General features: G+C 54.3%; 11 protein-coding genes across 22 annotated transcripts; 7 read left to right on the top strand and 4 right to left on the bottom strand.

Moving 5' to 3' along the window:
* Window positions 1–36: 36 nt before the first annotated feature.
* KVP18_004676 (uncharacterized protein) lies at window positions 37–1,727 on the top strand (the record flags this gene model as incomplete). 2 transcript variants are annotated; one of them, XM_067957537.1, is made up of 1 exon in its annotated part: window positions 37–1,727. In XM_067957537.1, a coding segment is annotated over one exon (1,691 nt), but the record flags the coding sequence as incomplete, so codon positions are not given. The 2 variants fall into 2 exon arrangements, with proteins under 2 accessions (XP_067808688.1, XP_067808687.1); XM_067957536.1 differs by having other exon boundaries at window positions 363–1,727.
* A 91-nt stretch (window positions 1,728–1,818) lies between these two features.
* KVP18_004678 (uncharacterized protein) lies at window positions 1,819–2,844 on the top strand (the record flags this gene model as incomplete). The annotated part of the gene is made up of 1 exon (XM_067957539.1): window positions 1,819–2,844. One exon carries the CDS (start codon window positions 1,819–1,821, stop codon window positions 2,842–2,844), a length of 1,026 nt encoding a protein of 341 aa, XP_067808690.1.
* Window positions 2,845–2,903: 59 nt separating this feature from the next.
* On the top strand, window positions 2,904–5,781 carry KVP18_004672 (uncharacterized protein; the record flags this gene model as incomplete). 3 transcript variants are annotated; one of them, XM_067957527.1, is made up of 4 exons in its annotated part: window positions 2,904–2,940; window positions 2,969–4,348; window positions 4,377–4,446; window positions 4,476–5,781. In XM_067957527.1, 4 exons carry the CDS (start codon window positions 2,904–2,906, stop codon window positions 5,779–5,781), a joined length of 2,793 nt encoding a protein of 930 aa, XP_067808678.1. The 3 variants fall into 3 exon arrangements, with proteins under 3 accessions (XP_067808678.1, XP_067808679.1, XP_067808680.1); XM_067957528.1 differs by lacking the exons at window positions 2,904–2,940; window positions 4,476–5,781 and having other exon boundaries at window positions 3,049–4,383; XM_067957529.1 differs by lacking the exons at window positions 2,904–2,940; window positions 2,969–4,348; window positions 4,377–4,446 and having other exon boundaries at window positions 4,525–5,781.
* Window positions 5,782–6,351: 570 nt separating this feature from the next.
* On the top strand, window positions 6,352–6,828 carry KVP18_004677 (uncharacterized protein; the record flags this gene model as incomplete). Its single annotated transcript, XM_067957538.1, has 1 exon — window positions 6,352–6,828. The coding sequence occupies one exon, from the start codon at window positions 6,352–6,354 to the stop codon at window positions 6,826–6,828; it is 477 nt and encodes a 158-aa protein (XP_067808689.1).
* Window positions 6,829–6,886: 58 nt separating this feature from the next.
* On the top strand, window positions 6,887–7,946 carry KVP18_004679 (uncharacterized protein; the record flags this gene model as incomplete). Of its 2 annotated transcripts, XM_067957540.1 has the most annotated exons (2): window positions 6,887–7,087; window positions 7,116–7,946. In XM_067957540.1, the coding sequence occupies 2 exons, from the start codon at window positions 6,887–6,889 to the stop codon at window positions 7,944–7,946; spliced, it is 1,032 nt and encodes a 343-aa protein (XP_067808691.1). The 2 variants fall into 2 exon arrangements, with proteins under 2 accessions (XP_067808691.1, XP_067808692.1); XM_067957541.1 differs by lacking the exon at window positions 6,887–7,087 and having other exon boundaries at window positions 7,134–7,946.
* Window positions 7,947–7,948: 2 nt separating this feature from the next.
* On the bottom strand, window positions 7,949–9,911 carry KVP18_004671 (uncharacterized protein; the record flags this gene model as incomplete). Of its 2 annotated transcripts, XM_067957526.1 has the most annotated exons (4): window positions 7,949–8,298; window positions 8,329–8,713; window positions 8,741–9,215; window positions 9,829–9,911. In XM_067957526.1, 4 exons carry the CDS (start codon window positions 9,909–9,911, stop codon window positions 7,949–7,951), a joined length of 1,293 nt encoding a protein of 430 aa, XP_067808677.1. The 2 variants fall into 2 exon arrangements, with proteins under 2 accessions (XP_067808677.1, XP_067808676.1); XM_067957525.1 differs by lacking the exon at window positions 9,829–9,911 and having other exon boundaries at window positions 8,329–9,211.
* A 33-nt stretch (window positions 9,912–9,944) lies between these two features.
* Window positions 9,945–10,995, bottom strand: KVP18_004670 (uncharacterized protein; the record flags this gene model as incomplete). Of its 3 annotated transcripts, XM_067957524.1 has the most annotated exons (2): window positions 9,945–10,652; window positions 10,681–10,995. In XM_067957524.1, 2 exons carry the CDS (start codon window positions 10,993–10,995, stop codon window positions 9,945–9,947), a joined length of 1,023 nt encoding a protein of 340 aa, XP_067808675.1. The 3 variants fall into 3 exon arrangements, with proteins under 3 accessions (XP_067808675.1, XP_067808673.1, XP_067808674.1); XM_067957522.1 differs by lacking the exon at window positions 10,681–10,995 and having other exon boundaries at window positions 9,945–10,556; XM_067957523.1 differs by having other exon boundaries at window positions 10,624–10,995.
* Window positions 10,996–11,053: 58 nt separating this feature from the next.
* On the bottom strand, window positions 11,054–12,992 carry KVP18_004674 (uncharacterized protein; the record flags this gene model as incomplete). 2 transcript variants are annotated; one of them, XM_067957534.1, is made up of 2 exons in its annotated part: window positions 11,054–12,922; window positions 12,951–12,992. In XM_067957534.1, 2 exons carry the CDS (start codon window positions 12,990–12,992, stop codon window positions 11,054–11,056), a joined length of 1,911 nt encoding a protein of 636 aa, XP_067808685.1. The 2 variants fall into 2 exon arrangements, with proteins under 2 accessions (XP_067808685.1, XP_067808684.1); XM_067957533.1 differs by lacking the exon at window positions 12,951–12,992 and having other exon boundaries at window positions 11,054–12,910.
* A 137-nt stretch (window positions 12,993–13,129) lies between these two features.
* KVP18_004669 (uncharacterized protein) lies at window positions 13,130–15,014 on the top strand (the record flags this gene model as incomplete). 2 transcript variants are annotated; one of them, XM_067957521.1, is made up of 3 exons in its annotated part: window positions 13,130–13,302; window positions 13,333–14,027; window positions 14,056–15,014. In XM_067957521.1, the coding sequence occupies 3 exons, from the start codon at window positions 13,130–13,132 to the stop codon at window positions 15,012–15,014; spliced, it is 1,827 nt and encodes a 608-aa protein (XP_067808672.1). The 2 variants fall into 2 exon arrangements, with proteins under 2 accessions (XP_067808672.1, XP_067808671.1); XM_067957520.1 differs by lacking the exon at window positions 13,130–13,302 and having other exon boundaries at window positions 13,893–15,014.
* Window positions 15,015–15,059: 45 nt separating this feature from the next.
* KVP18_004673 (uncharacterized protein) lies at window positions 15,060–17,244 on the bottom strand (the record flags this gene model as incomplete). Of its 3 annotated transcripts, XM_067957530.1 has the most annotated exons (2): window positions 15,060–16,608; window positions 16,637–17,004. In XM_067957530.1, 2 exons carry the CDS (start codon window positions 17,002–17,004, stop codon window positions 15,060–15,062), a joined length of 1,917 nt encoding a protein of 638 aa, XP_067808681.1. The 3 variants fall into 3 exon arrangements, with proteins under 3 accessions (XP_067808681.1, XP_067808682.1, XP_067808683.1); XM_067957531.1 differs by lacking the exon at window positions 16,637–17,004 and having other exon boundaries at window positions 15,060–16,388; XM_067957532.1 differs by lacking the exon at window positions 15,060–16,608 and having other exon boundaries at window positions 16,633–17,244.
* A 30-nt stretch (window positions 17,245–17,274) lies between these two features.
* Window positions 17,275–17,925, top strand: KVP18_004675 (uncharacterized protein; the record flags this gene model as incomplete). The annotated part of the gene is made up of 1 exon (XM_067957535.1): window positions 17,275–17,925. The coding sequence occupies one exon, from the start codon at window positions 17,275–17,277 to the stop codon at window positions 17,923–17,925; it is 651 nt and encodes a 216-aa protein (XP_067808686.1).
* Between the last annotated feature and the right edge of the window lie 706 nt (window positions 17,926–18,631).

Raw genomic sequence — 18,631 nt, 5'->3', positions numbered from 1 at the left:
CCGCACTGGGGCTGGGACCGAAGCAAACCATTGCAGATGCCGGTCCTACGACGGCGAAACCCCAGAAGAAATTCAAGAGAGCTACTCACTTCATAGCTCTTCGATTTGACGAACCCGAAATCGTCGAACGTGCAGCGACCATCCAGAAACAAGTCATCTCCGCTAACTCTGAACTCGCATGCGCTGCGACTGGTATTGACAAGTTTCATCTGACTCTTCTGGTGTTGGCCTTGGAACCTGGGGAGGTTGTTGATGCCATCGAGACACTGCGTGTCGCCGCGCAGCAGTTCTGCGAAGCGCGTCGGAACCATATCTTTTCGAGCCATGGGCTTACTTCCGAGGAGACTTCTGAGTTCAGTTCTATGCTCCACGCGAAGCACCTAGTGAAGTATGTGCCCCGATGCATGACTCCGCAGGCTCATGCAGCGTTGGAGACGGAACTTTTGCCACTGGACGTCAACCTGAGCACCGTTGGTACATTCGGGCTCAATGTGATGTTTGCCGCGCCCGACAAACGGGTAGCCTCTCTCCTGACTAACTTCCACGAGTTCCTCGCAGTGTGCTTCTCTAAGGTGGAACTGGCCATGGTGGGGGCTGGTTCACACCTGAATGGCGCATTCAGTGGTGAGTTGTCGAATGATGCCCAGGAGGCTATTCAACGGAGGCGTCAAGCGCTGGCAGTGGTGAGAGAGTCTATAGGTGTCGACGTCAACAAGGGCGCTGCCGCATCGACAGCGTACTATCTTCCTATCAAGGATGCGGAAGTCCCCTCTTTACGTCTTTGCAAGAAATGTCACGAGCAAACGGTAACCGGGGAGGAGGATGCGTCCCCGCGTTCTCGCGTTGCCGACGATGATGTCGACATTTTGAACGACCTAACTGAATCGGTTGTTACTCCCCGTCCGGGGAGCAACGCAGACTCGAGTCCGCCAAAGACGTCCAAACAGAAAAAACGGAGGAAGCGGAAGATTCGCGAACGCAGACGCGAACAGGAGCACAAGAAAGCTCTTAACGCAGCCACAGAATTAGAGCGCCTTCGGCGTCGCCTAGTGGCGACTGGAGAGAGCCCAGACATCATTGAGGATATTCTTGAGAAACAGCGAGAGGAAAGTCGGCTGTCCAGCAATGGGTCTACGTCCTCTCTGGACGAGGAAGAAAAGAGAAGTTATATAGAGGCGCGGTCACCTTCAGAGAGGATGGAGGATGCGGAGTATGACCTTTACAAGCGGTACAATACTGCGACCGCGTCGCTGTTCCAACCACATGCCACTCTGTTCAAAACGAGCGTCGCCGTTCGCAAGGTGAAAGGACTGGTAAAGAAGGCAGAGATGAAGAAGCGCCAACTCCGGCCAAGGTGGTACCACAGCATCATTCAACAACATTCTCTCTCCTCAGGCGCCATTACTCAGCAGGTAGCGGACTTACTGGAGCTCGGCGTCTACCGGCGGCTACCTGAGGACTTGCCAGGTCGACTTATCGCTTCGAACTTTGAGGGAGTGACGGGCACCCCTGTCAATTCAGTTCCGTTGTTGAAGCAGCACGGAGATGGTATGTCGCTCCACTTTGGAAATCAACGGACTCTGTGCATCGAGCTTTTGGAGATGGCAGCAACAGACGCAGACGGGTACTACAGACGGTGTGTATCAGTCCCGCTCTGCACCTCGCCGCCGGAAGATCCAATAGCTCGATACGTCCTAGAGCAGGTGTGCTCCACTGCTGAGAGGTGATGTGCTGTCGGTATGCTGCAAACTGTTTTTGAATATTACTAGTTCAGAAGGCGTTTTAATCCTCTTGTTCGTGGTGATCAATTTCGGAATTATGCCAGCTCCTGTTCGCCGAGCCAAGACCACCAAACGTGCCGAGCCCTACACGGCTGCCAAGAAAGCCCCGTTCGCCATGAACAAGAAGTTTGGCCAGCATTTACTGCGGAACCCAGGAATCTTGGACAAGATTATCGCGGCGGCGGAGATTAAGAAGTCAGATACAGTTCTGGAAATAGGGCCTGGAACTGGGAACTTGACTCTGAAACTGCTACCTATCTGCAACCGGGTTCGTGCCTTGGACATCGACGAGCGCATGGTTGCAGAGGTGAAGAAGAGAGCGTTCTCAAACGGACATTCTAACTTAGACGTGGCATTAGGCAACGCGCTGAAGATGGACCTAGGTCCCTTTGACGTGTGCGCGGCGAACCTGCCGTACCAGATTTCCTCCGCCTTCGTGTTCAAACTCGTAGCTCACCGACCACTCTTCCGTAGCGCGGTTTTGATGTTCCAATTGGAGTTCGCTGAGCGGATGATGGCCAAAGCAGGAGATAAGGATTACTGCCGACTCAGTCTGAACACCCAGCTGTTTTTCCGTGTTGACCGCGTCTGCAAGGTAGACCGGAACTCCTTTAACCCTCCCCCCAAGGTGGACTCCATGGTGGTGCGACTTCGACCGCGCAAGGATCTGCCGAAAGTCGACTTTCGAGAGTGGGATGGGCTGGTACGCATACTTTTTACTCGGAAGAACAAGACGATGGCCGCGAGCTTCAAGCCTCATTTGGGCATCCTTCTCAAGAATGCGCGTTTGCTTGCAGATTTGCGAGGGGAGGAGTTCACTCTGCCTTCCGAAGCTGCCATGAAGGCCGTCATACAAGAGGTTATCGTGGAGTGCGGTTTAGAGAACCAACGCGCTCGGCACATGGACAGCGACGCAGTTTTGGGCTTACTGGTGGCGTGTAATCGTCGTGGCATCCACTTCAATAACAAGCTGCAGACACGAGTGCAGTCCGATGATCCTTTGTTAGGGCTGACAGAGGAAGACTTCCTGTCATTGGCGGAAGAGACCACCATTGATGAGTGACGAATGAATATAGATCTCCGAGAAAGCTATTTCATGATTAAGTTCCTTTACGCACACGAATGGGACAGGAACTAAGCATCGACGTAGCTGAGAAAGGTTAGCCTATTGAGGACTCCCCATGCAGGCAAAACTGTGGACATCGACGCAGAGGCCCGCAACCGCATGCGAGAGATCTCGAAAAGTCAATCAGCCATCACGACCTCGATGTTCATTACCCAAAAGCAGGGCGACTTGAGCGAGAGGTACAAGGGCGTGAAAGTGCTCGGGAAGGGCAGCTTTGGCGAGGTGATACTTTGCAAGGACAAGACCACTGGTATGCCTGTCGCTGTGAAGGTGATATCCAAGAAGAGTCTGAAGAAGACCGCAGATGCCGACAGCCTTCTGCAAGAGGTGGAACTCCTGAAGCAGCTGGACCACCCCAACATTATGAAGCTGTTCGAGTTCTTTGAGGACAAGGCGCATTACTTTCTGGTGGGGGAGGCCTATACTGGCGGCGAGCTTTTCGACGTCATTGTGGAGAGGAAACGATTCAGCGAGCGCGACGCTGCTGGTGTCATGAAGCAAGTTATGTCCGGTATCAACTACATGCACACGAATAAGGTAGTACACCGCGATCTGAAGCCCGAGAACCTGCTCCTGGAGTCAAAGCAACCCGACGCATTGCTAAAGATCATAGACTTCGGGCTGTCTGCCTTCAAGACTGAGGCCAAAATGCAGGACCGCATCGGAACAGCCTACTACATCGCTCCCGAGGTGCTCCGCGGCACCTACGACGAGAAGTGTGACATATGGTCGGCAGGGGTCATCCTCTACATCCTGTTGTCGGGGTCTCCGCCCTTTTTTGGTAACACGGAGCAGTCCATTCTCGAGCGGGTGCAGTCAGGTCGGTACTCGTTCAGCGCAGCTGTCTGGAAGAACGTTAGCAAAGATGCCAAGGACCTCATTAAGAACATGCTTTTTTTTGTGCCATCTATGAGGTGGAGTGCACAGCAGGTATTGGATAGCGATTGGATTCGCACCAATGCTGTCTCGGATAAGAGCGATTTGCCTGCCTTAGAAGCCACCCTCTCGAACATCCGAAAGTTTCGCGGCCAGCAGAAGCTGGGACAGGCGGCTATGCTGTACATGGCCAGTAAACTCACCACCGCAGAGGAGACGAAGGAGTTGACAGCCATTTTTCAACAACTGGACACCAACGGCGATGGTCGACTCGACGCCGATGAGCTTAGACTCGGGTACCAAGAGCTGCTCAAGCTCCGAGGACTTGATCCCGACTCCCTGGATGACCCGGTGATTCGGGAGGAGGTTGCCGACATCCTGTCATGTGTCGACTTCGATAACAATGGGTATTTGGACTACTCAGAGTTCATCACCATAGCCATCGACAGGGAGAGCCTGCTGTCGCAGCACCGCCTGCAGAAGGCCTTCGCACTGTTCGATACGGACGGCTCTGGGAGGATCACTGTGGACGAGCTCATGGAGATATTCTCCTTCTCTGACATGGGTAAGATTTTGGATCGCCTGTCACTCAGAACGTGAGGACTGTGAGAGAATCATCGGAGAGGTAGACGTCAACAATGACGGCGAGATTGACTTCGCAGAGTTTTCGAATATGTTGTTGCATTTGACAGACGGTACTTTGACGTGACAGCTTGTGTGCACAGTCCTAACGGACTGACAATGTGCACAGAGCGCGTTGACATGGAACGGAAGTCCAGCGTCACCAGAGCAAACGAGAACGACTGCGACACCGATTCGGAGGTATGGCAAGACGAAACTGCGCCGTGGAACGTTACCGTTAGGGACTTTAGGCCTGCGGACGACACCCGGGTCGTGTTCAGCCCCTGGAGGCAGTCACTGCTGGCCGGTGTGACTCGCACCTCAGTCTACACCTTCGTGTGCAAGGGACCTAATGGATTTCGACACGTCACGTCTCTGTATCAGCCTATAATCCCTGAGCTGGTGGCACTTCAGAGTGTGAAACACCCCAATATTGCTCACGGTCTGAAAATTTACTCAGATGGCTTGCCACACGAAGCGTTCATGACACAGGAGCTGCCGAGCGCGTCTCTGCTGGAGTATGTCAGCCTAAATGTTCTTCGGTACTCCACCGTCGTGGACATACTGCGTGACGTCCTCACCGGTCTGCAGTTCATGTGGGAGAATCGCGTTTCTACTCCCTTCCTTCTGCCATACTTAATCAACGTCTCAGCCAAAAGAGCCACGTTGACTCCGATTTGCCGACGCCCACTGTACCCTCCCAGGTCCTATGAGTGCTGGTTTTACCCCCCCGAGACTATCGCCGGCAAACCCCACACCAAAGGTGCCATCTGGTCGTTCGGCGTGCTGGTTTACTTCCTACACACGGGTAAACTGCCTTTCACACGGGAAGCCATGATGCGTAATGCATACCGCGGCGCGTACTCACTGAAGCACACCCCACCACTGAGGGCTACCGTGAAGGACCTTGTGCGGCAGTGTCTCATAGTAGCCCCAGCCGCCAGACCGACCCCCTCAACGCTGCTGAACCATCCGCTATTCAAGACGAAACCACCCGAAGAGATGATTTTGCCACACGTGAGGGACGCCGCGAGTTTACTAGTAGCAGCATTCCTCTTCCACCCTGGTAACTTTCGCCAGGCCACCTACGCGAGTGGAACAGACAGCATCCACAACATGACAGGCCCCTCCCGTGCAGTGGCGGAGGTCTTCCTATCGAGGGCCAAGAAGTTCGCGATGACGAAGGAAATCTGCGAACAGCCGGCAGTCATTGCAGCTCAGTTCACCTCGAACTGCCGACGTCACTTCTCCCAAATGTTTGACCAGCTCTTTCCCCGCGGCATTTCGCCTGGGGACGTATCTGTTGTCTTTCCGGCGGCAGCGCCGGCCCGTTGCCCATGGAGTTTCAGTGACGTCGTGCGTCATGTTTGCTCATGACACAGAACATTGCACGGGGCGCGATTGCTGGTGCAGAATTGGGCTGCGCACATGCGCAGAAGGGGGACTGGGATAGACCACTGGGGAACAGCAGGGACTGGCCTCATCGAACAGGGGCTCAGGTTCTACTTCAGCCACTCTTGTCAGAGGCACTACCAGCGGCGGCTGGTGGATCATCTGCACTTGTCTTAGCTCTGACAAGTCGACTTGTGCGAGCTCCAAAGTCAGGGGCTGGTAGACCGTCTGCGCTGGTCTAAGCTCCGTCAAATCGACTTGTGAGCGCCCCGATGTCCAGACTAGAGGAAGTATCAGCAAAAGAACGTCCATCAATTCAGAAGATATGAAAGATTACACCCTGCACAAGGACTCCGTCACACAATGCAAATTGGAGGCTAGCGTCGTGAGGACTACTTGAAGCCAACTTGTTGCACGACTGCTTGATGGGTCATTTTGATTGCATCGTGGGTGACAAGACGTGTTATATCTTCGCTACCAGAAGGAGACGTTTGTGCATTGTGGTGCCTCCCACATGCATACCCGCTGGTGACAAGAAATTCCTCAGATTAGCCAATGATGATCGCTGTAGTTTGGTTGACAGCGTTGGCGTTTGGCCTTGACTCCTTGGCTCTCGGCATTGACGCTTTTCCAGATGACCCCATCCCAGATAGCATGTCATCTCTGGAATGTGGTATGTATGAAGGCGTTGAGTACGACTGTGACCGGTTCTGCGCTACCTATAGAGACTGTGGATCCTGTACCGACTCGGACCATTGCGTATGGTGCGACGGGAGCTTTGACACCGCTGGGGGCCTTTACGGTGTGATCAATACCCCAGGCTGTCTGGCTGCCGACCGATTCGACCCTCCATTTAAATGTCTTGGCGATACATGTCACAAGAAGTCACATTGCCCTGGGCAGCTTGAATGGTGGCAGATCCTTCTCATTGTTGTTGGGGTGGTGGTGTTTTTAGCACTTGTTGCAGCCATCTGCCTCTTGAAGCAACTGAAGCAACTGCTGTTCTCGCGACGTGACTCTTCTAGTGGTTGACCCTAAACACTTGCAAAGTTTAAATCTACACCATTGACGGGTTGTTTTTGCCAGATTAATGCACCGCACTGCCTATCTGAAGGACGACGTGCAGCGACTGAAGTTTGACCTGACGTCTGACACATCGAACCCGCTGCGTGGCTTGCCAGCTTCAGTTTCCAGTTCCTCGGCCCGACCAGGCTCGGTGCTGTCGAGCGAGCAGCACGCTTTGATTAATCGACTGCATAAGAACCGGAATATGCTTACGGCTCAGCAGCGAGTGAGGCGGAGGTTGGGACTTCACCCAGCTCCAACTACACCAGATAATGCAGCTGACAGGAGCGTCCCAGTCTGACGCAGGCATGTCCATGCTAAGCAGTCCCGCCCCCTCGACATGTGTTGGGCGAGTCAGCATCGAGTCACTAGGGCGTCGGGAGCTCAAGGCTAAACCTCCGGAATCCAACGGCCAGGCTCCCACTGCGCACTTCGGCAGTCCGTGGTCGCAAGCATTTTCACCTGTGGCCTCCATTACTTCGGAACCTCACCGGCTCCTGAACTCCGTCTCGCCCCGGTCCCAACGCAGCGCGACCATTCATGGCATCCGGAGGGGCCACTCTCGTCAATCTGAAACTCGCTTCACTGCCGCTGAGAAGAGGCAGCTTGTCGATATTTTAAGACGGCAACAGGACCAAATCGACACTCTGCAGAACAAGGTAAAACGCTCCAAAGGTTGCTCGTCTCGTGGTTCGTGTGCCAATCTCCAGACTGCGTGGATCAAAGATTCTTCCGGAACAGGAAGTTTTGCGACAGCACACTCCGTCTCGCCAAGCAGCATGGGCCCCCTCTACCCCCCTCGTAGTCCGCTGACACAAATGACTCGCACTGCTTTCGAGAAAGACTCGGACGAGCGGAAGTGGTTTAACGAGGACACTCCTGCCGCGGGAACTGACGAAGCCTGGCTACAGAGTTTCCTCGAACGCGACCGGCTGCATGCGCCTGGAAATCTGCTGACCCACCAGTCGTTGCGGCCCGGACAGCGCCAGGTCTGCACTGTGGAGGACCTCTTTCGTTCGAACGAGCCACGAGACAGCTGTCGCTCTCGAGACTACTGGCACCGTGTAGTGTGTTGCAAGCCATAAGTTCATTTCCACATGAGCACTGTGCCATTTCTATGACCTGTAACGATCGACTGCTTGTCAGGCGAGACACTAAGGCAGGTCATGGGACTCCGGTGTGACGACACCATCGACCTCACAATTTCGACTCCAGCAGGTGTGAGCCGCCACACCAGAAAGCCGTCGTGGAAGCCGTCGTGGAAGCCGTCGTTACTCACTTTCGCCATGCATACGCCCACGTCGGGTCCCATCATTTCCAGACATCCTGTCGCCGCGACCGAGCGTCCAAGCGAGTGACAAGTGCTGGTGTGCCGAGAACCCTGTAAGTCGGCGCAAGCGAGCATGTTATCCTTGCCACATGATATCAATTTGCGGTCTGCATACGAAGAAGCACAGCTCAACTCACCGGCAGCAATCACAGCGATAGACAGCACTTCATCCTCGTGAAGGGCTTCGTAACGCGTGAGGAGTTCAGGTGCTGGCTCTACCTGCCAGACAGTCACGTCTCCATTCTTGTGGCCGCCGACGAAGATGGAGCAGCCGTCCACACGCACCAGGCGACCAGTCGTGAAACCACTGTGCCGGTAGACAGCTTCCCTCACGTCTCCACTGCTGAGTTGGTGGACACGCAGCACCTTGTCCATGCCAGCTGATAGGAGCGAATTGTGCAACAGCTCGCAGCATGTGGTGCGTAGGCTGTGCCCGCGCACCTCGTGGGTGAGCACGTAACCCAAGGGTCCGGCTTCGTAGAGTTCAATGCATCTTTCTGCGACGACGGCCAAGTGGTTGGTCTGTGTGCATGGAATCCCACCGCCTACCGATGGCTTTGACAAAAAACGGAGTCCAGATCCTTTGGAACTCCTTACAAAGGATAGCCTACCATGCGGAAACGCTTTGTGCGTGACTCCGCCAGTCGACGAGCCCGCGACTAAGCAATTCCCGCCGTCCAAGAAAGCAGAGACGATCGGGGCTCCCGCGGGGTCCATGGTGACCGAACTGGCGCGGAACGGAGTGGTGATGGGGTCCACCAACTCCAGCGTCTCGCTGCGGGGTAAAGCCTCCATTGACGTTCTGGGAGCTAAAACTGGGCTACGACTCAGCTGGAGGTCGGTCTTGTGATCGTTCTTCGACCTTGTGTCTGCCTTGGGCGCCTGCTTTGGGGGCTCCGCGGGACTGAGACGAGGGCTACGCACCCACTGCCCAGCGGCAACCTCAGCGGCACAAGTCACCTCTTCATCGCTGTAGGTTTCTCGCGTGTTGTCGATGATCAGCCGAGGGAGAGGCTCCATAGAGCTGGATGACGAGCGCTCCAGGGTTGTGTGTCGCGGCAGTGGGCGAGGCGGGTGTGACGTCGGGCTTGGTGGAGGTCTTGGAGGTGTGCGAGACATCGATGTTGGTCTCGGAGGCTCGTTCGATACTCTCGCATACGATGACTGCGGCGTTGCAGCGTGCAATACAGGGGATGTCATGTCTCGTTGGTTTTCAAGATAGTATAGAGGTTCCTGTTCTTCGGATGGAGAAGACGCCCTGTTGTTAGGTTAGCGTGACATTACCGTTGCATGAGCCAATGCCATAATTCGTTCATCTATTATTTTCAGATTACCTTGACGCGAATAACCTAGCTGTTCCGTCAGATTTGAGGGAAAGTCGGGGGTTCGGAAAGGAGGGAAGGTTTGACGGAACGAGGTGCCGGCGGCACCTCGCGGCGTGTGATGGTGGAGGTGGAATTGACCGCCGATCACTAGTGACACTGGCGACACTACGGTCATCACTCCTGTTGATGGACGACTGTCGGCGTAACGGGGCCTGCAAAGATCTCTTGAGGGCAACGAGTTCTTTGTAAGTCAGGTCCAACTGCACCGTTTTCTCCAGAAGTAATCTGATGTGTGCCAACGACCAGACTCACGTTTTGAACAGGTCTAGTTCTGCCTTGGTCTCTTGAAGGGCCAACTGTGTGTCTTGTAGCTCGATGAAGAGGTCTTGATCCATACAGCTCAATTACGTTTTTTTGCTACGCAATACTCACACAACACGGGAACTCCACCGATTTTCTTCTTCTAGCGTTTGCGCATTCCAAGGCTTCAACGCCACAGAGCTCGAGAGGCGTGTCGATACTGGAAACGGCGTGATCACCTCCCAGGTGTTCAGACCAGCGAAGTTGTCGGTGCCAATAACTCGGTGGATGTGCTGCATCGTACTGTCTCCCATCTCTTCCCAAAATGCCATTGGGACGACTTGCACGTGCTTCGTCTGCAGGCATCGAGAGAGCTCTTTAGTGTCAAGGGCATCCACAGACCTCAGGTCGGTACTGAACTGGATTTTGCGTTTGGCCTGGCGCTCTAGCGCGCGCTTAATGGGCAGCTTACACGCACTGTAATGAACCCGCACCAGAGTCGAGCTCTCAGAAGTCAGGTACATGATCAGTGCCATCTCCCCATGGGCTCTGAGCAGAAAGTAGCGAGCGTCCTTGCCTGTGATTGACTTCTTGAGCGATCCTAAGTCGTGGAGCGGCCCGTGTCCAAGGCACTCCACGACGTCTTCCCGCGTTAGAATCAGCTCAATGTTGTACACGCCTTCCGACGCTGCCATTGCATCTAGTGCTGCGAGGCAGTTAGGCGCCAGGCTGACTTCCATAGATTGTGTCAGAGGGACTGTGGCCTTCGCGAGCGGGTCCAGGCTGGGCGGTTGTAAAGCGTCTCTTTCAAACATCCGCTGCACCTTTTGCCGCGTCTGAGTGGCCGTTTCTCTTTTGACTCACTAGGCCGCGAGAATAGTTGCAGGTTCCCAGAAATCCCCTCCGCAACTCCAACGATTCAACCAGAGCGTTGAGGAGCTCGTTCAGATGCAGATCTACGCTGCGCACGAACGTCAGCATAATCCAGGTATCCGAATCAGATTCATGGCACCATAGTCGCAGTAGCAACGCCAGACGTGGACTCTCTTCAGGATTCAGCAGTTTTACGATGTCAGCCACTTCTGTCTCCACGCCTTCAAAGGGAATTGATGCGACGACTTCCAGGCTGAGGCTGAGGTCTACGTTTACTGCTTCCGCAAGCGTGCTGGCCTGCAACATTATCCGAAAAACAGACAGATTCAAAGGTATACACGGCACGAAAGGAATTTCACAGAGATCATCGCGGACGGCGGGTTTTTCTGGGGGCGCCCTGTAGCGGAAGGTAAGCGGACCCGTCGTTGCTGTCGTCCAGTGAGCAGAAGGATATAATGTTGCTGAAGAACGATACGCAGCTTAAGTCCCGCATATCCCAGAAGCAGCCGTAGGTATCTCCATTGAACCGATTCTGGATGTGTTGGGGCTTCCTCAGATGCTCGTAGAAGGTGATGTTGGTGATCATGGATTTCGTCGTACGGAAAAGAAGGTACGAGACAAACGTCAGCCACATCACGTTGAGCAGAGACCCCAACAATCCGAAGTGGAAGGTAGGGCGAGTCATTAGCATCCATAGATCGGACGCAAGCCCGTGGTCTGCGTTCCGCACGGTGCATTCGACGTCGACGAACATCGCGAACAACGCCCAAAAGGCCAGAATGCCCAGCGTAGTGAAGAGCAGGAAGAACCAGAACGACCTCTGGTTCCCGCGACCGATGCAGTTGTCCAGCCAGATGCAGTGATGATCAAATCGATGGATGCAGTTGCCACAATCGCTGCAGTGGTGAACGCGGAATGGTTTCACCATCTGGCAAGTCAGACAGACGGTCTTGCTTTTGCCGTCCAGAACCAAGGCCGCGTAGTCTCGAGCGCATCGCTTGCGTCGTTCATCAGCGATGCGGTCCTGGAGGCGGTTGACTCCGTCACGAATATTGTTGAGCCTATGGGCACAGTTGTTGAACTCCTCCTCTCCGCCATGGCGCTTCCCCCGAAACTTGCGGTTAAGGTCCATGAGCTCCAAATTGACTGAGAGCGCGTCTCTCTCAAACGTGTGCAGCGCTCGCGTAGCGGAATCCTTCAAACCTTTGATGACAGGCAACTTGTTCACATCCTGTGCGAAGTTACGGGAACAACGCTTCGTCTGGTCGGGTATGACGTTTTTTCTAGCAAAGCCGGGGTTGGCATTGAACGCGACAATCCAGCAAATCGCCTGAGCTAACCAACAAAAGAGGAAGACGAGGGCAGCTGGCCAATAGTCAGTGTCAGCCGTCAGGAGTTCCTTGATCATGCCACATGCAATGCTGACGTTGACAAGTGACATCAACCAATAGTACCAGGCATAGTTGTTCCTGAAGAGCACGATGCGCCCCAATATCCGACGGTTGAGGTTCCAAAGTTTCATCTGCAAAGCCAGATAGTAGTGGTTTCGGCGGATGCAAATGTCGAGGGGGGTGCGGACGCGCTTGTCATCGATGGATTGGGCGTTCACAAAATTTACTCCCCCCTTCTCTGCGACCAGCAGAATCGTGTCTTCATCGCCGTGCATAGCGGCCATGTGCATAGCGGTGCGCCCACAATGATCCCTGTGTGCCAGGTTGGCCCCTCGAGAGAGAAGCCACTGGACAACAACAAGCGATCCGCGCTGACAGGCCCACAGCAGCGATGTCCTGCCTTGATGGTCCTGTGACTCCAGAGATACTCCTTGAAGGTACATGTACTCCAAAATGTTTAGGATTTCGTAGGCGCGGTCGTCGGAGGCTTCTGCGCAAGTGGTAAGGAAAGGGTTAAACTGGGAGTTGTTGACATACGTGAGGACTTCAGGTCCTTTCTCGTTGACGATCTGTCGCAGAAGTTGGAAGTTGCAACCGCGGACGCAGAAATGAACCACCGTGTCACCGTTCATGTCAGAGTAGAATACATTGCAACCAGAACGGATCAGGTCGATCACCAGGTCGTTCAGTTCAGTGAACTGCGAGGCGTGGTGGAGCACCAGAGATGCCTCCATCACGTGAGTGCTCCGCTCCCGACGCAGTTCGTTGACCATGTCACGAATACCAGGGATGTCTCGTCTCTGCGCCAATGATTGAACGACGTTTCTCATCGAGAGCACTTTCTGAGTGAGATTCCGAGTCCACACCTACGGAGGAGATTTGTTGGTCTTCCGTGCCGGCCGCAGCGAACATGGACGAGAATTAGCCAAATTGATTAATTACAGGTGGATGAGATAGCATGCTGAGTTCTCTGTCCTCACACTCGAAGAAGAATTACCCATGGAACCTCATGTGAGTCCCATGTCGCAACGAGACGTAGGAGTCTCTCTATGGAGGATATGACGGACGCGGAACGGGAAGATGTGGAAGCTGATGGAACGATGTCCTCGTTGGATGTGCTGACCCTGGAGATACTGCGAATGGATGCCAAGGTGGATGCCAAGGCGGGTGACCGCACAAAGCTCACCCTGCGGCTGATGGACTTGTTCAGGGAGCGTCTGCAGTGAGTGTGGGCTGGGGAGTATCAGTCTAGAGATGTCTGTCCGAATTTCCGGCTGGTTTCAGCAGTCGAAGCAAAGAAGTGCGTATACTTACTGGGTTACGTCGCAGATGAGAGTAGTTACCGAGTCCACCTCGATATTGATTCCCCCTTGCTGACCGTCGTCAAGTGGATCCCTGTTAACTCCGAGTACCTTAGAGTAGAGGAATTAAAAAGCCCCCTACGTATCGCAAAAGGCAGTACGTTTATCGGTACTGACACACATGTCATTCAGCTGTTTGGATATTTTCCCTCGGAGGCAGGAGAAGAGCCCCACTGTGCCTCTGCCTTCGACGTAGAGAACTTGCACGTGTTCCACTGCAATCGCAAGGAAGTATCCGCAATGCCCACGTGTCGGAAAAATGCAGCTGCGTGCTGGGCGCCGGGAAGGCAGTCAGTAGTTATGTTTGGCGGCTTGTCTCTGGAAGACGGGGATAGCCTCTGCGACTTATGGGAATTGAAGGTTGAAATGACCCTTTGGGGATGGCGGCGCCACCATCAAGTGTGCAAGCGCTGGCCTATTCCTAGACGTTCGGCCTCACTAGCCGTGTACGATGACACTATATACCTCTTTGGAGGCCAGGTACAGTCTGGTGAGCAAACCTGCGTTGGACCCCTCGAGAGCGAGCGCAGCACGCGACGTGCAGCAACAGATGGCCCTAATCCGGCGCGTACTACGCTGGTGGAAAGTGAGGAAGGCGACGCTGGACCACGCAGCTCTGCAACAGCGCCGGAGATCAGACATTATGGGCGCCATATCCACGTGTAGGACGACGGAGACACTCGTCCGTTGTTATCTCAACGATCTGTGGTCGTTCACATTCGGAGGAGAATGGGCTTGTCTATCGCCTCTCAGCGACGAGGATCATCTACCGGTGGTGCGGGCCAAGGCTGGAATTATTGTCACAGACGGCAAGAAGGACCCCAGAAGTAAATCTTGGTTGAAAGGACCTAGTAAGCTTCTGCGTATGACATCGTACTCTAAGCTAGGTTCCGAGAAGTCCCGACGACCCTACTCTGTACTAATAATATCGGGGACATCAGGGGGACCGCTGGCGCTGCAGGATTCGTGGGAGTTCCGTCTGGAAACTGGCAGCTGGTGGCCTCATTTAACTAGGTGCGTCGGAAGCTCAGGCACGAAATCCGAAGAGTTCTTCGAAAATCACCGCTCGGTCATCAAATCCGGCTCCGCTTTCTACGTTATAACTTCCCGGGCCTTAAGCTACGGCGTCGTAGAAGGGATGACACCCAGAGACTGGCTTGCCATGTGCTCAAAGCTGGTCGCACGAGTTCAGGTGCTGGAGGAACAAGACCATCAGCGCAACGCCGAAAAAGATGTACGCAGCATGCTCCGCGAACGCATCCCAGCGATGACATCCCGTATAGCGAGCATCTACGACGCTCCTTACGAGGCGCGACACCTAGGAGAGTGCATTGTCTGCGTGAACAACTCCGTGCAGGTGGTGTTCGATCCTTGCGGGCACGTCATCATGTGCTGGGGTTGTATCGTCCGCTTATTTCGAGATCTGGGTTCAAACACCTGTCCGCTTTGTCGAATGGTTATCAAGAGGGCCATGCGGCTCAGGTTTTCTAACATGCCGCCGCTCGACAAGCCTCTGGAGCAGATCGTTACTGAGGGCACTCCTCCAGTGCTAATTGACCACGAGAAGTCATAGTTTTAGTTGGCTTTGTGGTGCGGAACGCATTTGACTGTTTACGATTTACGTCACGTCCACTGTGAACTCATCCGAGGACGTCTTTATCAGCATCCCCATAGCATTCGCTGCTTCCACGAGCTGCTCAGCTGAGTCAAGGGCTTCGCTAACAGCGACCAGGTCCCTCGCCACGTTGAGCACTAGCGCCCTTGACAGGACTCGGGTGCCCTGTTGGCCGACTACACTTCGCAGCTGTCGCTGCAACGGTCCGAGCATGGAGCCCAAACCTTTGCCCTTCCGCTTTCTGCCTGCGAAGGCGAACCCCTCGCAGTCGCCTAACGTCGACAGGCCTACAACCTCCTCCACATCGAGGACGTGCTGCGGAGTCACCAGTTCACTGAGGTCGGCGCGAGCCCGAGCCTTGCACAGTCGCACCAGCGTTTCCAGCACGCGCACTGTAACTGGACGGATGGGAGATGACTTGGACTTGAGGAAGACGTACAGGTCTCGTATAGCGTCCCTGGCGGCGGTTGTTAGTATGGGATGTAGTTGCGTGCTGGCGTAGAATACGAGATCCGTTAACAGTTCTCGCGGCAGTAAATCCTTGATGGAAGTCCGTCTGATTCTCGATCTTAAGTCCGTGCCTGCCGTTGGCGTGGCATGTCGTTCGTTCTTCAAGACGAATGTCAAGTCGAATCGGCGAAGCAGTTCGGCCGGTAGTGTGCTTTCTACAAGGTCTCGAGTGCCTGTTGAACGGGAAGTAACGACAATCGCAGTTGCGGCCGGAAGCCGGCATGTCGATCCAGCTTTTGACACGGTGCAGCATTGCGTATCCATCACCTCGAGCAACGCGGTGGCGGCCGGAGACCTGCAGAGGTCGTCGATTCCGCAGTGACCACCGGAAGCCATCACGCATGCGCCGGCATCGACTTGGATGTCACCTGTCACGACGTCCTTGGTCACAGTGGCTGTGAGTTCTGTTTTGCTGGCGTCGTTACGCGTGATCAGCAAGCCACGTGGACTGGCATCAATCAGAGACCGCAGCAGCAGAGTTTTCCCCACAGCAGGGGGTCCTTGGAGGAGTAGGTGAATTGATGTGCGGGGGGTCTCAGGGCGGACGGAACCAGACAGCAAGCTCAGCATGAGTGCGGCTGCATAACATTTTGGGTGGATGCACTTGCCTTTCGCCCCTTCATGACCCTGCACACAAGGATTCAGGCTGGCGCAGAGAACGTCGAACTTGTCTTTCTCCTGTTGGTAGAAGTCAGATAAAAAGCTCTGCACTCGTGAACTTGGCCCACATCTAGCTGGCTCGACTGCCTCAGGAAACAACCGCCAGAAGTCGCTAGAGGCCAGTCGACTAGGTGCCAGAGGAACTTTACCTGGGCTTGCCATGCCGGAGGCCACAAAGTTGGCCTCCAAGAATATCGTGTGCAGCGATGATTTGGGTACTCCAACGGCTCGATGCGTTTGATCAGGTCTACCTGTTTGACGGGTCCTCACTACTCCGCAGACGTAGACGTGGGACCCAGCTTCACAGCAGTCTACCAGAGGGCCAGACAAATGAATATCGATGGCATGGTTGGCGCTCTTATCAGTGGTGGCTTTCTGAAGTCTGATAGCTGAGCGAGCTGTCGGCCTACCTTAGGAGTTGCGATTCCTTCGCAGTCACCGTTCGTCGTGTAGGTGCAAACTGTTTCTGATTACACTGGAGGCGGCTGCATTTCTTTGGCGCCGTCCACACTCCGTCATCAATGTACACAAGGATACGTTCGAAGCACTGGGGACACGAGTAGGTGATGGACGAAGCCTGCGGCCTCACGGGGCCCACGCGAGTGACCAGGCCGCAGATGCAAACGAAACGGTCTACTTTAGACGAGGTAACGGCTGAGGGCTCTACAAGGTCCGCGAGCGAGCTGTCGAAGATAGAAGTCCACACAAGGCCGCCAACATGGCTTCCCCGCCGCAGAACGGACCCATGAATGGACGCGTTTATGATCGGCAAGACCATCCGCGGGAATTGATAGAGGGCTGCATTGAAAGGGTGGTCAAACAGCTGAGGAGGCTGGCACGCCGAAAGTGTCACCACATCAATCGACGCACAGCAGAACCCATTTCGGTGATTATTCCTCAATTGGTCTTGTAGGTGCAGCTGGCCTTCATGCTCGCACCAAAACGGTATGAGGGTCGCGATTGACGCTCGAGCTACCTCTGGCTGTGCCTCCAGCCTGTAGAGCTGAATGAGATCCATCAATTATTTTAGTATCTCAAAAAGGCAGAAATGTCACCAGCGTGGTTGCCTTTGGAAGCGAACCCAACGGTCCTGCAGAGGTACTTTCGCGAATTAGGAGGATCTGAGGGCATTCGATTTCAGGACGTATTCAGCACCGAAGAGTGGGCGCTGGATTTGGTTGAGGGGCTGACTGCGGCGGTCGTGTTATTGTATCCAATCACCAAGCTAAGTGAACAACGTCGAAGGTCGCTGGTTACAACAAAGTCGGACGCTGTCTGGTTTTCGAAGCAGACTGTCGGCAATGCGTGCGGCACCATGGCGCTGTTGCACGCCGCGATGAATATGTCCTACGAGTGCGACGGGTGGCTCAGCCGGTTCAAGAGTGATACAGAGACGCTGGACCCTGTGCAGCGCGCAAAGAGTATTGAGGCCGACACTCGTCTAGAGGCGCTGCATAAATCTGTGGAGCACGAAGGGCAAACCGCGCAAGTCGACGAGGAGGTCAACGAGCATTTCGTAACGTTCGTCTGTCGCGACGGGAAGCTATTTGAACTGGATGGCCGCAACGATGGTCCTGTGTGCCACGGAGTTGTCAGAGAAGAGAACTTACTCAAAGCTGCAGTGGGCGTCGTGAAGAAGGAGTTCATTGAGCAAGACCCCAGTCAGGTACGATTTGCCATCATAGCCCTCGTTGTGTAGTTACGGTGAACTGAGCCCAGCGGTGCGACTTCTTTGCTTTATTTGCTTTCTCGAATGGGAATTTGATTTAACAGGTTAGATTTCACATCAACTACTCCTTCCTTTTTGGAGATTTCCGTTCTCCATGAGATTTCCATGACTTTGTGGTTTGTTATGTACCGCCCCAGCCAAACTCCCCATCTGATGTACCGCCCCAGCCAAGCTCCCCATCTGAGAATGTCTCTCTCTTACATAGATCGCAGAACAAAGTAATAGGTCAAGAGATAAGTTAAAAAGAGATGGAGAGTCGCGGTATTTCAAGGTCACAATCGCGGAGCACAATAGAAAACCGGCAACGGGAATCTTGGAGCCGGTAAGCGGGTCAAAGTTTAGCAATGAGGCCCGTTAATAAAGGAGCTTATCAAAAGACCAATGGCGGCAGCGAAAGGCAAACTCAGACCTGCCAAAAGGTGGACCCAGCTCATATGGGTTGCGGTTGATGTTTGATGTTCGATGAAGTCCGTTGAGCTCCAAGTAGCCAAAGCAGCCTTACGTATCCAGTGCAAGAGAAGGAAGTTGATCAAGAAGTAAGGGCCTAGAGGGAGCACGGTTCCCAGCGTGGAACCGTCGATGTTGTAAACTACGCAAACCAAAGACAGCATACCAGCAATGAGAACCCTCGTGTTGGGCAGCGGGTGTTGCATGAACTCCAGCAACTCGTAGCCCA

This window comes from the organism of the source record quoted next, assembly GCF_019968955.1.
Source record: "MAG: Porospora cf. gigantea A chromosome Unknown PgA_NODE_430_length_18631_cov_340.88, whole genome shotgun sequence".
Lineage (NCBI taxonomy): Eukaryota > Apicomplexa > Conoidasida > Eugregarinorida > Porosporidae > Porospora > Porospora cf. gigantea A.
The sequence above is the reverse complement of the archived record's forward strand: the minus strand, read 5'-3'. Positions and strand labels throughout refer to the sequence as shown.